Source organism: Lampetra fluviatilis, chromosome 53, assembly GCF_964198595.1.
Source record: "Lampetra fluviatilis chromosome 53, kcLamFluv1.1, whole genome shotgun sequence".
NCBI lineage: Eukaryota > Metazoa > Chordata > Hyperoartia > Petromyzontiformes > Petromyzontidae > Lampetra > Lampetra fluviatilis.
The window spans coordinates 7763557-7777146 of record NC_136327.1 but is presented as its reverse complement, the minus strand read 5'-3'; the positions used below and the strand labels follow the sequence as shown (position 1 = coordinate 7777146).

General features: G+C 47.0%; 1 protein-coding gene across 2 annotated transcripts in view; it reads left to right on the top strand.

Moving 5' to 3' along the window:
- The window catches only part of LOC144949349 (dual specificity mitogen-activated protein kinase kinase 1-like), a 45019-nt gene that overhangs the window by 16642 nt on the left and 14787 nt on the right, over positions 1-13590 (top strand). For both annotated transcript variants that reach the window (XM_078879324.1, XM_078879325.1), the window contains exons 2-5: positions 5578-5788; positions 6704-6850; positions 10623-10700; positions 12151-12202. In XM_078879324.1, coding sequence (XP_078735450.1) covers positions 5578-5788; positions 6704-6850; positions 10623-10700; positions 12151-12202 — 488 coding nt within the window. The remainder of the gene's footprint in view (positions 1-5577; positions 5789-6703; positions 6851-10622; positions 10701-12150; positions 12203-13590) is intronic.

The window sequence follows — 13590 nt, the reverse complement described above, 5'->3', positions numbered from 1 at the left end:
CTACTTTGCAAGCGGTCTACTTCCCTCCATACACACTCTTATCTCTCTTCTGATACAGCAGTTTCTTAAATCCCCCCCCCCTCCTCTGTTCACCCAGCAGTATATTGGGTGCACAAAAATGTGTCGATTGGCGGGTTGTATGTGGTGGGGTAAAGTATACGTACTCCCACTCCTTCTAAGACGTCTGGTCAGCGTGGAAGAGTAGGAGATTAGGACCAAATGCCCCTTAGAGGGAGGGCTCTCCAGAGCTCTCCTTCTCGTGGAGGACCCTTGGCCAACAGAGGCCAAGGGTTCATAATTCTACAGCTCTAAACCACCACCAGTAGACTTTTCTGTCGGTGTCAAAACACCCCACCTTAACCACCCCAGTCTAACCCTTACGCACTCGTTGTTCTGCTCGGGCTCACGGGTACAATACAGATTTCCGATTATTCTTCTTTCGTATGGCTGCTGATGTAGATGCAGAGCAACTACATTTTCACATTCAGGTGGTCAAGCCAGATAACCGTGTAAGGAGTAGCGGAGTGTATCGCTGCAATGCTTCTTTCGTATTTGTGGATCGGGCATTGCAATGCCCTATAATTGATCATAATTGGGCATTGCATATTTCTGATTGAGGTGCTGTGATGGTCTTTTTAATCAGTGTGAGCTTTTTCAATAGCAAATCGCACATCTTTTGAAAAGCTGAAAGGCAGAGATTTCTGAAATGCGCAGTGGGCTCAAAGGATTTTTGTTTTACTCTGAGAGAAAAAGTTCATCATTCCCCTTTGCAACCACGATTCGTGCCATTTAATTGAAAGAAATTTTTTTCCTTTGCCAAAAAAGTTTTTTTGGGGTCAATTTGAAACCACCGCGACGATCGCCGTCAGCTGTCGCCTCTGGGAAATGGTCGTTCCTCGCCGAGTGCGGTTTCTGCGAAAGGCCCGTTGCACGCAGACGGAACGCATTGTGGAGCGAGCGAGTGACGTGTGCGAGTGGGAGCCAAAGGCGCGTGTGACCTTGACGCGCTCCAACTCGCACTCCCCGGCAGTGTCGCGGTCGCAATCGGCGGTTGTCGGTGGGGCTTCTCTTTCGACTCACCGTGGCTTTGTCAGCCTGATCTTTGGAGCAACCGCCATGGCTTTGCATAACAATTTTTTGATATCTATATATTTTAAAAACGCAATAAAACATGGAGGAGGACCTGGTTGGTTCATGGTCAGGGCAATCAACCGGCACCACTACGGTTCGAATCTGGGTGAACGTCACAGGATGATTAAACCGGGTTTTCACACGTAGCGAGTTTATGCTCTCAGTGCAGTCATTAAGTGCTAACTTTGACTTGTTTTCTTAAATTGGAAACAAAACTTCCCTCCGTGGGGATGACAAATCATTGTTTGACTGTCCTCCGCTGGATACAGTACAGTACAACTGGGATTTTTACAGCTACAAAATGCAACCATATCTCAAGATGCTGTATACAGCATATATATGTTGAACTTCTTTCGCACCGTACATTGCTAACCGTGCTAATCGGCGGTGCGTGGGAAGGGCAAATAAACTAAACGCAAAAAATCGGTTCTCGAGAAATGAGTTTCCAATTTAGATTTAAAAGTGCGTAGCTCCAGTGGCTTCTGAATGGGCATCCTGGTGAGAAAGAGGAGGCTTGTTTACTGCATAAGGAAAAGGAGACGGTCATAAGCACAGAGGAAAATAGGATGATCTTGAGCCTGGACTTGCACATAGGCTCTTCAGCACTGATGGCAAAGGGAAGCGAGATCCAGTCAAGGGTGCCAAGCATCAGAGAAGGATTGACCTCCCCATTGAGCAGAGATTGAATGAGATGGGTGTGGGTTTGTGATTGTAAAGGTCTGTGGTCGAGTTAGAATGTTGGGTAGTGTGTCATTGTGGTGGGGATACTGTTGTCATCTGTCATGGGGTGGGGATTCTGTGTTATGTTTGCATGGTTGCAACCGGGCTAAATTCTATGTCTCCTTGGGCACCGGTAACAAGATGCGAAAATTACTAGGTTGGAACAGAAGGGAATTGATGCTTGGGAGGGACTGGACCAACGAAAACCACAATAGAAAGTGAAACACCCCAGTTGTGTGAACAAAGATGAGGATCACTTGAGAGGATCTCCGAAGTAGTTCTGCGCTACCAACTTCTGCGGCCATTTTCTAACACTTTGGCGGTACGTGTTGCTTCCTGCAAAGATTTTCAAACGAACAATTTGCCGCTCGGCATCACACCGAATTAGAATAAAATTGGGGGGTACAAACAAAAAAAACAAGCGTTGACACCAGCTCCTGTGAGCAGGATTGTTGCATCATTGCATCGCAGGGGAATGGCAAAGGATTGATGAGGCCTTCATCCAGCAGTGGATTGACCATGGCTGCTGATTATATCTAGGCCTGTAATTATTGGACTAATTGTCGCGATTCAGGTTTGAGGTTCAAATAATGATTTTACATCGGAGTGCGTTGTCACACCTCCCGTGGCTGCATGGATCGCATGAACCAATCGCATACAACAAATAATCATTTACAGCTCTTTGTCAATCCACCGCTGTTCAAAGACCTCAACACGCCTTGTCGGCCGTAGGAGTTGTTTAACCATAGCCTCACCAGGCTGGTCACAAGTGATCTTTATAGAAAAAAGGGAAATTTGTGAATATGTGTGTCTGTTCAAAATGTTTAGCATACTACCCGACATGCAACAAACTTGAAATTTTCCATGTGGGTACATTCCAGATTGTACACCATGTAAACATTATAAAAATACACTTTTGTATTTGGGAGGGGGGGGGGTGCAATAATGGATATATTTTGCACGGCAAGTGAGCTGTGACGTCACATCTCTGTCATGTCACCCGCATGCGGAAGTGTATCGCAGTGTGCCTGCTGATGTCACGCATCCCCCCCAACCCTCCGCGAGTAAAGTGCCTTAAAAATGTGTTGCAGGTCTAAGGCGTTCTTCGTGCAGCATTGCTGCTTTATTATTTGAGTCGTTTACTGCCGTACGCACCCTGAAAGTTGTGTGTGTCTGCAGCAACCCTGTGTATGTCTACCTATGGATGCGCGCGCGTCTGTGTGTGGGGGGAGTGGTAGTGTAGTGGTTAGCGCTACGCTGCCCTACGAAACCGGCGACCCGAGTTCGATTCCCGCTCACGGCCACCACCGGTGACGATTATTTGAACCGGTCCTGGGCCTCCGCTAGGTCGACTCAGCCTCAAACGAGCAACTCGTGTGGTGTGTGAACATCGCCACTGGGGGGACAAAGGCGGCCGGGCGTGGTGAATCCAAGTCCCGGGCGAAGCCGGGTAGTAAAGCTAGTTTACTTATAAACGGTTCAGATATCACCTCTGGCGTGGAATCGAACTCGCGTGCTCAGGTTGGTAGTGCAGCGTGCTCACCAGACCGGTCCCAAACACCCACCCCGTGGTTTTTATCCCCTCCCCGTTGCCAGCTCACCGGAAGCACAAACCGCGGCAAGCACGCACGCCCGTGTCATCGACATTTGACTGGGATCCGATCGACGATAATGTTTTTTTGCGTTGAGAATGAATCTGCGGCGAGGCGGAAAAAAAATATCAACGAAATCGCATGGCGTGTCACGGCTGGTTTTGTGGGAAATACGGAACAGCGTCCGCGTGTGTGCGAGCGGTGTTCTAATTCACCACGGCTCAGGTAACATTGGATTAATGACTCATGAATCAGGCAATGTATGGTTTTATGATGAAAATAATACTGCCACGTGCCCCATCTCGTCATTGTTCAACCCGGTTAGTACTTGGATGGATGGGCGACCGCATCACAAATAACCAGGTGTCGTAAGCTTTTGCTGCAAATTAGCCAGGAGATGGCATACCAATAATGGATTTGTGAATCTCTCCGTGTGGAGATGTCCACTTCACCTCCTCATGTGCTTGGTAGGGTTTCTCCAGCTTCTCTGGTATCTCCTCCTTCCTGAAGCCAAACTTCACTTTCACGGAATTGGCCAAATTTCCCCAATGCAGGATCCTCCTGAGCCACAGGTCTTGAGACTCAAGTGTGATTATTCCTGGGTAAGTTAAGAACATTATTATCATCATCATCACCACCACCACCACATATCAACAGCATCCCCTCCTGGCAGACTAATGATCATTTCATAATAAATGTTTTTGGGTTGGATCGGATAAGTATAAATGTGTCCTAGCCATACTCTTTGGTTCTTTCAGTAAAGTCACGTAGGAATAAAATAAATTAAATCACGACGTTTCGGGCACAACACAAGCTTCAGCAATTGTTTCTTGCTGTGGTTGTCCCACCTGATGACGGACGCTTGTGTTGCGCCCGAAACGTCGTGATTTAATTAATTTTATTTTATACCCACGTGACTTTACCGAAAGAACCAAAGAGTATGGATGCCTGCAGTCACGAAAACTTCAAATCTAGATTTGTGTCCGAACCCTTCGCCACCCGACACAGCCAGTAAGGTTTGTCAAGTAAATTAAACGTGCCAATTAGTTACTGCTTCAGCCCACCTGCTTCAGGTGGATTGCTTCACTGTTCTGGCAAATCGCCCGATGATGCTGGATGTAATTACCAGCGAAACATTGTTCTTAAATTGTAAATGTTGTGGATTTACTCTCGAACACACCGGTCGGCTGAAGTAGTAAACTAATTGGCACGTTAAATTTCGATTTAAAGCTTTCGTGACTGCAGGGATTCATCTTCTTGGTTCTTTCGGTAAAGTCACGTAGAAGGGAAGTAATAAAATAATAAAAATAAAACATAATAAAAAAAATTCTCACGACGTTTCGGCCACAACGCAAGCAGCCGTCCTTAGGTGAAGACCAGGTCTGTCGGGGAGACAGCGTCTGAATGAGAGTCGGGGAGACAGCTTCATTCAAACGCTGTCTCCCCGACAGACCTGGTCTTCACCTAAGGACGGCTGCTTGCGTTGTGGCCGAAACGTTGTGAGAATTATTTTATTATGTTTTATTTTTATTATTTTATTACTTCCCTTCTACGTGACTTTACCGAAAGAACCAAGAAGATAATTGGCACGTTTTATTTACGTGACGAACCTTACCGGCTGTATCGGGTGGTGGAGGGTTACGACACATTTATACTTACGCGATCTAACCCAACAACCTTAATTATGAATAAGTTTGGTCGTGAAAGCCTACGTATTGAACGAATGCTCACTTGCTGACAGTTGCTGCATTCACCTTGTGCCACGCAGGGCACAGCTGCTGTCGGGGCGTCCGTCCCCTGCCACATGGCGTCTCGAGATTGTTACCCCGCTTTGTGAAACGTCGTGTGAATATTAATATTAAGTGATGGACGTCTGGATTGGGCAAGTAGCGGTGAGAGGCTACGGCTTGCTGGAGGCAGTGATCGAGGAAAGAGTCTGTGAGGAAGGGAGAAAAGAACGATGATGCTAGACGAAGTCCTGCCAGCGGACGGGTGTGTACGGACAGACGAGGAGAGCAGTGGGAGGTGGAGCGACATTGAAGAGAGAATTGTCCATCGGACCTGTCTGCAGGCGGAAACACCGAGTGAATTAAAATGATGGTGATGATTAAATCGTCGAATCGCTCCTTCCCAGGGCCAACCTGGAGGAACTGCAGAAAAAGCTGGAGGAGCTGGATCTTGACGAGCAGCAGAAGAAGCGGCTGGAGGCGTTCCTCACGCAGAAGCAAAAGGTGGGCGAGCTCAAGGACGACGACTTTGAGAAGCTGAGCGAGCTCGGCGCCGGCAATGGCGGCGTCGTCACGAAGGTCCTGCACAAGCCCTCGGCGCTCATCATGGCTCGCAAGGTGAGGCCGCTCACGCACCAACCCCCTTTCCCCCCCCCCACCCGCCTTCTCGCGCTCACCACCTCGTTACCTGCTCATCCTGTCAGGCTTTTACTCCTCCTCAATTGCCCCCCCCCCCCGCCTCTTGCCCCACTCGCTTTTACTCACCGCCCGTACCCACCACCACCACTGCCCATGCTCACCACACATGCTATGTATGTAAATGATGCATGGATTCATCGGTAGCCCTGACACTTGCACTAGCCCTGACACTGGCATTAACACTCACACTGACATGAGCCTTGACATTCACGCTGACACTGGCATGCATGCTGACAGTGGCACTGGCACTAGCACTGACACTGACACTACCCCTGACACCATGACACTTATCCGTACGTATATAATACTTGAAAACATGCAGATAAAAAGATGAATTTAGCATTTTGGGAGATCATCGCTGTCACTTGATGTAAATGTGGAATAATATCATGAATTTACCCTCCCTTCTGTGCGACTCCTTATCCATGATAAAACAGATATTATAAGAGGAAAAAGGAATGTGATGCTGCCTTGGTGTGTAATGGTTAGCGTACTGGACTGGCAATAGAGGTCGCTGGTTCAATCTGCCGGCATCGCAGTTGAAACAAAAATCGCATCCGCCTCTGTCCCCTAAAATGGATACAACACAGGTGAGTTGATTGCCAGGTGGCTTGTGGTGGGGTTAAAGAGTGGGCCCACTCCCTGTCCAGGATCTTAGACCCGGCATGCACAAGTAGGCAAAAATACTCTCTCGAGAGCTTTCCTCTGTGAGAGGAAACCCTTTTGCCAGCAGTTGGTGTGAGTAAGCCAATTGCGGGGCTGCACCTATCACCTTCACCGATAAAAGTGGCTCGCACGTCGTTAATTCTTCGTCCGACGCCCTTCCGTCTGTAGCTCATCCACTTGGAGATCAAGCCGGCGATCCGAAACCAGATAATCCGCGAGCTGCAGGTGCTGCACGAGTGCAACTCCCCGTACATCGTGGGCTTCTACGGGGCCTTCTACAGCGACGGGGAGATCAGCATCTGCATGGAGCACATGGTGAGCTATGGGTGCGCCCCTGGCGTGCGCACATTGGCGAGAGTGCTTGCGAGCGCTACCTCCGTGCGAGCGCGGTGATTGTTTACGTGGCCTCGTGTTCCCCTTTTTAAATCCTTTATATTAAGTTCACTTGCTTGCTTGCTTGCGCGCTTACGACCGTGCAAATCTTTCGGTCGTTTTTTAACCCACTTCCCGTGATCCAATCGAGCTGACATTTTGCACACAGACTCGTTGTGCGTGACAATTTATTTTCGTGAAAAAAAAATTCCTAAATTTTCCGCTTTTTAGGGAAATTTTTTTTTCATATTTAATTTAAAATACCAATGTGATAAAAATGAAACTCTTACTCAAGAAAAACAGAAATTAATAATAAAATAAAACCGATGCCACGCATATAAAGGATTTATAGTGAAAAACTTTGTTTTTACGGGTTAATTTTTTGTGCTTTACAATTGAGGTTTAATCATCAATGCTGCTACTACTACAAATAATCAATGCCTCGAGTTCCCTTGCTGGCTTCTCGCTGAGCTCCGCTCCAGCCCAACGATAACTGTTGTCGTTAGTGACTGCTTGCGAGCCGTTGCCATCCAAACTCGCTAGTTAGCAGGCTGAATGGGATATTCTGTGGCTACAGAATGAACGTTGAATTGAAATGCTCTAAGAAGTTTCAAAGGTGTAGTCGTAATAATAATAATATCTAACGACGTAAAATTGCACTGATTAACAAAAAATTGTGCTCCTCTTAAGGTAATTTTTGCACCAGTATATTCTTTAAATCTTAGAGAATATAAAAACGTACCAATATATTATTAATTAAAAAGCTGATTACTTTGAGTGCTCCAAGTTCAGAATTGTGAGAAGAGTGTGAAAATGACAGCCGTCTCTTATTTTTCGTTGCCGCATAATGGATTCTATCCTGGTAATGACAATAATAATTTGTTTTAAATAGAGCTCCTAAAAAAAATATGGTTTCATTTGCCAGATGAAGGCCCACTGAGCTGTTAGCTCTTTTTCAGAAGCGACCTGGCCACAAATGATAGCTCAACAAAGTGGCTTTTCACGTGGACATTTTAAGCAGCCAAAATTAATGATTAAAACCCACGTTGATTCTAACTGCGGAGGGGAAAATAGGAGGACCCGGAGAAAAATCTACGCGGCAACGGGGAGAACACGCAAATTCCAAATATACAGGCATCAGGGTCGGGATCGCGAACCCCACGACCTCCTGCATAGCAGGAGAGGGAGATAACATCTCGCAACCCTGGGGTCTCAAAGCACTTCATATGCGATAATAATGATGACAATTATAGCGCGCCAGATTTTGCAGACAAGTCAAACAACTCAGAGGTGTGGAGCCAAACTCAGGCCTGCTTGAAAGCCCTGACCCAACACAGATAGAGAGGCCATTAGATGTTTCTTGAAAGTCGAAGTGCATTTTATGTTGCTGATGTGCAAAGGGATTGGAAGGTTCGACACCGAGGGGCTGACAGCAGAGAATCGGCATGAGGCTGGGACAGTATGGTGTAGTGTTTTATTATGTTTTATTTTTATTATTTTATTACTTCCCTTCTACGTGACTTTACCGAAAGAACCAAGAAGATGTTTTTTGTAGTGTGTAGTAGTGCAGTGTATAGTAGTGTAGTTTCTAGTGACGTGAGGCTGTAACAGTTGAAGACCTTGGTCTGAGGGACGCCGCTACATAGGGTTTTACCGTGAGCTGCTTCTGTGCCAGGCGAGAGTAGTGAGGCGACATATGGTGGGGAACCGGTGGTAGGTGATTTAATTTTCCTGCTATCAAAAACGTTTGAAGGGCACCCTCCAGTAGCAGCTGTCCCCTTGTGTCTTTTGTAGGGCATTAGTCTGCCAGTAGGGAGGGGCGATAAGTGCAATCAGGTAATTTGCAGGAATTTTTTTTCTAATTTTGGATATTTTGACCACGGCTCCAAAACACAAGGGCCTGTTTATTTATACGCGAGCGTTGTCTGTCCATCACCCAGGCTACACAAACGTAATTTGTTGTTAAATTGATTACTTGAGAAGCAATGAAAGGGGACACATTCTTTGCCCCCAATTTTGTTGCAGGAGAATTTACGAAACTGAGCGCCTGACACCGTTTTTACACGACCGCTTTCCAACCGAGGTTGGGAACCACACATCCACCACCCCCGCGATAGGCACCCCCCTCGTTGCTCCGCAGCTGAGTATCACGTGGACGTGACGATCCCAGCGTGAACCACCAACCTCGTCCTCACCCGTCTCATGATGTACAATGTTTTCCCGCATATAACCCGCGGGGTATACCACTTTTTACAAACAAAACATTGCCCTGCGGGGTATATGCGTCTGCGGGTTATATGCGTATGCGGGCGATATGCGGGAAAATACGGTATTAATTTGAAGCCGCAGCGCCATCTTGGCCTCCTAATTAAAATAGCTCGGCCCCAAAAAAAAAACACTCAGAAATGATGCCGACTCATCTGCTTGTCTTTCACGCAACCTCGGAAGCGGTGGTGTTTATTAGAGTTGGCCCGAGGCTGGATGGCGTAGAAATCCGTCTAAGGACGTCCCGTGGATATTTGGCTTGTAAGAAGTTTCCTGCATTCAGAAGGCAGGGTGGTGGGAGCGGGGTCCGCAATTTTTCAACGGACCAGAGTTAATCGATCACAAAATCTTCACTATTACGATCTTTTCTTGATGAGTCGATGTAGGCTCTACTCTCGATTATCCGTGCGCGGACTTACCGGGGTTACGTTTGAACTGTGCTGTTTACCGCATGCCATCTTAATCACTCGCTGTTCCTCACTCGTCGCGCGGGTCAATGACTTGGTGGCCACATGACTGCAAATGCATTGGCGGGTAAACTGATTACTTTAAGGTGGCGATTAAAAAAAACTGCGGACGCGTCCTATGTCTTCACCGTCATTCCACACAGATGATCAATACCGCCTTTTCTTTTTTACCCGTATTTTTTAATTGCCATTGGTTTTTTTTGTACTTTGGCCTGTACTCCCCCTCCATTACCCCCAATAATCGAGTTGAGTGTACTGACGGAAAAGGAACACTTCAAAAACAAAGCAGGAATGGCAAGTAATAGTGAATGGCAATCAATACGACTGCTTCACTTCAGGGTATCTCTTTGTGCACACCAAATGGGATTGCTTTTTGAACGTGTCCATTGTGTTGCGTAGAACAGCCACTGCCCCTGTAGGGATGGAGAGTGCTCTGGCCCCACTTACTGCCAAGCGCCATGGGCACTGCTCCTTTGTAAATCCTTACGCTGCTCTTCATGAATGCATCTCCCGCTCGCCTGAATCCTGCGGGCTCGTCGCAGATCTCACCCCTACGCCCAACTCCCTACACTTGACCTCATGTCCACCATGTGCGAGCACTGTCCAGGCTCGAGCCGTCTTGGTTTTTGAGATCCCGACGAGATCAGGCGCTTGTCGGACGATTTAATCGAAGGCTTCAACAGCACACGCAAGTTGCTATTCAATAAATTCTCACATCATCCCACGCTTGCATAACGAGCTTCCTACTCGATTAATGTATTTATCCTTACATGCATAATGAATACCGTGTACCCTAGTGAATTCAGCACGAGGTTCATTGGTCAATAGACTTTGTAGGTTGGGCTTTCAATGACGATGTCACAGAATGCCTCACCTGATTGTTCACTCTCCATTCCGCCGGTTGAGATGCAACCTCTCGACGGCTCATGGGCCCGTTCGTCCCCCGCGGTTAAAACCCTTTTGTCATTTGTCCCTCCTCCCAGGACGGTGGCTCCCTGGACCTCGTGCTCAAGAAGGCCGGGCGCATCCCGGAAGAGATCCTGGGAAAGGTCAGCATCGCGGTGAGTAAACATTGCCGTCAAGCCGCCTTCTTGCGTGCCCGCCAGAGGTCGCAAACGGGTTTTGATTCCTTACCCGTACCCGGCCGCACCAGGGTCGCAAACGGGTACCCGTACCCGTACCCTACCCGTACCCGGCCGGGTACGGGTAGGGTACGGGTATCGGGTACCTGATTGCGACCTCTGGGATGAAGCCATGTTGCAGGCGCGGGTGGGTTGATTCTAGGAACTTGAATTGTGAGAAGAGACAAGACGTTGGGAAATGAGTGATAAACGGTGACTCACCAGTGACTCAAGGTCTACCCGTACCCGGGCGCCCCAGGGTCGCAAACGGGTACCCGTACCCGGCCGGGTACGGGTAGCCGGTTATCGGGTAGGGTACGGGTATCGGGTATCCGGTTACGACCTCTGGAGCCCGCTGTAAGGTGCGTCGCGAGCCCAACTCGTGGATGATTCCGCTCCCACTGGTTTGTATTGGACGTTTTTTGTCATAATCTGCGGGTAAAAAAAAATGTTGTGAATTGGGAAAGGCAACAGCCTTGTGGGAATGTCCCCGCCAAGAGGGCAGACAGATATCGGCACATTGTATATATACCGTGACGCAACAAACTATTAAAACAAGAATGCAATCAGCAGTGCAGATAACAAGGAGGGGGGGAGTTCCAGACAGCAGGGTCAGCAGAGGAGAACGGGCCACCAATTGATGTCAAAGGTTGACTGGCGGTATCGACAGAATGTCGTCATTCGTCAGTTATTGGATGAACAAACCCGTCAGGATATTTGGCCGGTCCCTTTTTCAGGAATTGGTTTTGTGCACAGGAAGGGAACCGCAGTACCCAGAGGAAACTCACAAATTTGAGGTGGATATTGCACACAGATCTATACAGACAGGCTTATTAACCGACTCATTGTACTGTCATTCCCAGTGGTTTTTGGAGTTTTACAAATATGTGTGAGCCACCGAGTCTTGCCCCTGGATGAGTGCCACCGTGCCCAAAGGCCTTGGCCGCTCCATGAATAAATAATTAATCGATTGTGTGTGCTTTTTAATTAAAATGGCAATAGTGCCGTATGCACTAAAACAACAAATGATTTGTCTGAATGTCATCGTATTGGCGGGCTTCTGTAGGCAAGAACATCCGAAATTGAGCATGGCTGCAGCGCTAACCTCCTTAGGTTTCATCAGACGTCGGTAACCTTGCCAAAAGGGACAGAACGTGCCCAGGATATCGTCCGTCGTGGAGATGGAGCAAAGTTAAATCCGCAGCACATGTTGGATGAGCAGCACTTGTGCGGGAGCTTGACGGATTGCTGCACCGCAGGACAAGCGGTAGATGGCGGCGGATTTGGAGAGCAGTGGGGTCATCCAGCAGTGGATAAATCATGGCTGATGTTAAATGATGATGAATAACCCCCGCGCACCATTGAGAGCATCCGTGAATGATTTTTGCAGGTCATCAAAGGACTGGCATACCTGCGAGAGAAACATCAGATCATGCATAGAGGTGAGACGTCGCTTTGAGTTGAGCGGGCATTGTTAAAAACTAAAAGTTAATGTTCGCAGGCGCGTGATCATTGCACCGTGATGACATCGCTGCCGTACACGTCAACACGGCTTCAATGCAAGTTTCGCGACTTTAGAGGACTTTGCTGGACTGCGTGATGGTGGCTTGAGAAGGGTGTTTAATTTTCTCGTTATCGAAGCTTCAAGTTCGTGTGTGGCACTCCAGAACACACAGCCCAGGTGCGCATATGCAAAATTAAAATTGTGCCCAGTTACATGCTGATTTTTCACTTTAACATCATGCTAATCTCTCACATTATCATAGCTACTTCCGTGCCCAGTTACATGTTAATTTTTCACTTTAACATCATGCTAATCTCTCACATTATCATAGCCAATTCCGTACCCAGTTACATGCTAATTTCTCACAATAACATCACTAGCCCCGGCCACTTCTTTATGACCCTTGGTCTACACCCATTTCAAATCTTTTAAAACAGTCTGCATCAGCAGCAGACCATGCTTTCCCACCTGATGACGGACGCTTTTGTTGCGCCAGAAACGACGTGATTTATTTTATTTCATACCTAGGTGACTTTACCGAAAGAACCAAAGAGTATGTTTGTTTTTGTATCTTGCATCTTCCTTTAAAGGTGCGAGGTGGCCAGGTGGCAGTACATGGGTTGATTCCGTGGAATGCTTTGAGATTTGTCCTCCTCTAATGTTTCCTCCCATGTGCCAAATACAAAATGGAATTAGTCCAAACACCCCAATCTAGCAGGACCCTCACGAAAAAAAATAGAGCCTGAGACTAAATAAACGAAATAAAAGGAAATTATCATTATTATAAGAATAGGTTTTACCCTTTATGGCAATTACACAGCTGTGTTAAGATGGTATTGGTTCTTTCGGTAAAGTCACGTAGAAGGGAAACAATAAAATAATAAAAATATAAAACATTAAAATTCTCACGACATTTCGATTGCAACACAAGCAAATCATCAGGTGTCAAAACCACAGTAAGAAAATTTGAAAAAAGTGTTCAAACACCAAACAGAAACCTTTTGCAAGGAATCGTGTCTGCATTAACCACACATACTTGTGCGGTGCAAATAAAAACATGCTCCGGTAATATATGCATTGTCTTTGAAACTGATTGGTCTAGACTAGAGACAGCCTTCTTTAGGACCTAATTATAATTAGTTTTAACCTTTGCACTCCCAGCACTTATTTGTGCACTTTGCGCCTTGGTGTAAACTTTACTGTGCAAAGTTGACTTTTGCCCTCAAGGCATTCTGCCAATATTTGCTTTTGGTGGTGATATTAAATGAAAGGAAGTTGCCGTGGGTGGCATGACAGTTAGGACGATGGACTTGCAATCCAGGAGGT